Raw genomic sequence first — 1,577 nt, 5'->3', positions numbered from 1 at the left:
TGGCTCCAGACTCTCACCTGCACCATGGCCACCAGTTCTTGGAGTTGTCGGAGTTTCTGTTTGGCTGTTTGAAGACGACGAACTTTCTGAGCATAATCTGTGTCACCACCTAGACTGCTTCTACGACTGGAGCCTGAACCGTCACAGTCTCTGCCTCCTCTTGCCCCATCATCTTCCTCCAGTGCCTCATCATCACCCTCATCTTTAACACCATCACAAGGCCTGTCCCGATTGAATTGGCATTCTAAAGTGATAATGAAAATAAAATAAATAGTTAATAGGTTGATAGTTTTGTCAGCACAGCTTGTTTTTAATTTTAGGTTAATAAATTTATTCAAAGACCGACTGTGTCGACAGATATTGCACAACAGTGACTATTTCTAGGTTTGAAAGGTTGTGAGGTCTGACCTATGAATGAAGGGACATTGAGACAGCGGAGGTTGGCTGCTGAGCGGTTATTGATTTCACATTCTGTGTTCAGACGGCCATCTCTATTATTGGAGGCACTGTGAGCTTTCCCCAAACGGTTCATGTCCATCCAGTTACTCGGAGTCTGTGGTTGGGCTGGATTTCTACGAAAATAAAACATTTTATTTCTAATCTGCCCTCAATTAACAACAACTGAAAAGCAGCCAGTTATTTTCAGATTCCTTCAACAAGACAATTCTCACAGAAACAGAGGCAACGTGTATCCTTTAAATCACACAGATGACGCAATGAGAAGACAAATATTCAAGATTGGACTACCCACGCTGAAACTGTGACTGGCAATGTTTTGGCACGGCGCATGACCTAAGACTTTTTCTGGTCATTTTTCTTTTTGCAAGACACTAGAGCTGGATATTGACACAGATTTAATGAATTTGATTTAATATAAATTTTTCTGGATATATATCGGGTATCAATCTCTCAACTAATGCTGTAAACTCTACAGATAACCCTGTCAGTTGATACATACTATAATGTTAGAGGTTTTCAATTAAAAACAGAATCCAACATATTAAATTTAATTGCAATTTATTTTTAGATGTAATCAACAAAATAAAAACTAGTTGAATACAAACATTTAAATTGTACATGAGCCCGTTTTTAAATCAGCTTTTTAATTATATAATTTAGTTTCTACTCCAATTCGTTGAATTGTGTTTCATAAAAAAATTATTTTTATGACAGATTTATTAACATACTAGGTCATCTAGGATAGGTAAAAATGTAATGAATATAATGAATGAATAGTTATGGACAAGCTATGGACTTTGAATCTTTCAGTAGTTGAAACACTCCTTACAGGAGACATGATACATTTCAGCAAGTTGCTCTGTATTATACCTCAAACCTTCAGATGTTTATTCCATGCTATAACTAGTAGTAAAGAGGAAGAGATGATCGCTACACATGTGCCCAGTCTTGCAGCTTAAACTGAGGTGGCTACAGCGATCTGTCATGCCACATCAAATGTGTCAAAACGGTAATTAACAGAATTTGAAAGCTGAGATTTCATATAAATTTCATTTAAGTTTCATATAAAAAGTAACAAAGCTTAATGTGATTACTGGGCTACAAATTATGTTTATTTA

At 36.4% G+C, this 1,577-nt stretch overlaps 1 protein-coding gene across 1 annotated transcript; it reads right to left on the bottom strand.

The window, feature by feature from the left end:
• Positions 1–17: 17 nt before the first annotated feature.
• Positions 18–568, bottom strand: LOC107683041 (pericentriolar material 1 protein-like; the record flags this gene model as incomplete). Its single annotated transcript, XM_016479134.1, has 2 exons — positions 409–568; positions 18–244 (listed from the first exon to the last, which is right to left on the bottom strand). Coding segments are annotated over exons 1-2 (357 nt in total), but the record flags the coding sequence as incomplete, so codon positions are not given.
• Between the last annotated feature and the right edge of the window lie 1,009 nt (positions 569–1,577).

This window comes from Sinocyclocheilus anshuiensis, unplaced genomic scaffold, assembly GCF_001515605.1.
Source record: "Sinocyclocheilus anshuiensis isolate Anshui unplaced genomic scaffold, SAMN03320099.WGS_v1.1 C32844630, whole genome shotgun sequence".
Lineage (NCBI taxonomy): Eukaryota > Metazoa > Chordata > Actinopteri > Cypriniformes > Cyprinidae > Sinocyclocheilus > Sinocyclocheilus anshuiensis.
This window is presented reverse-complemented; position numbering and strand designations above follow the sequence as displayed.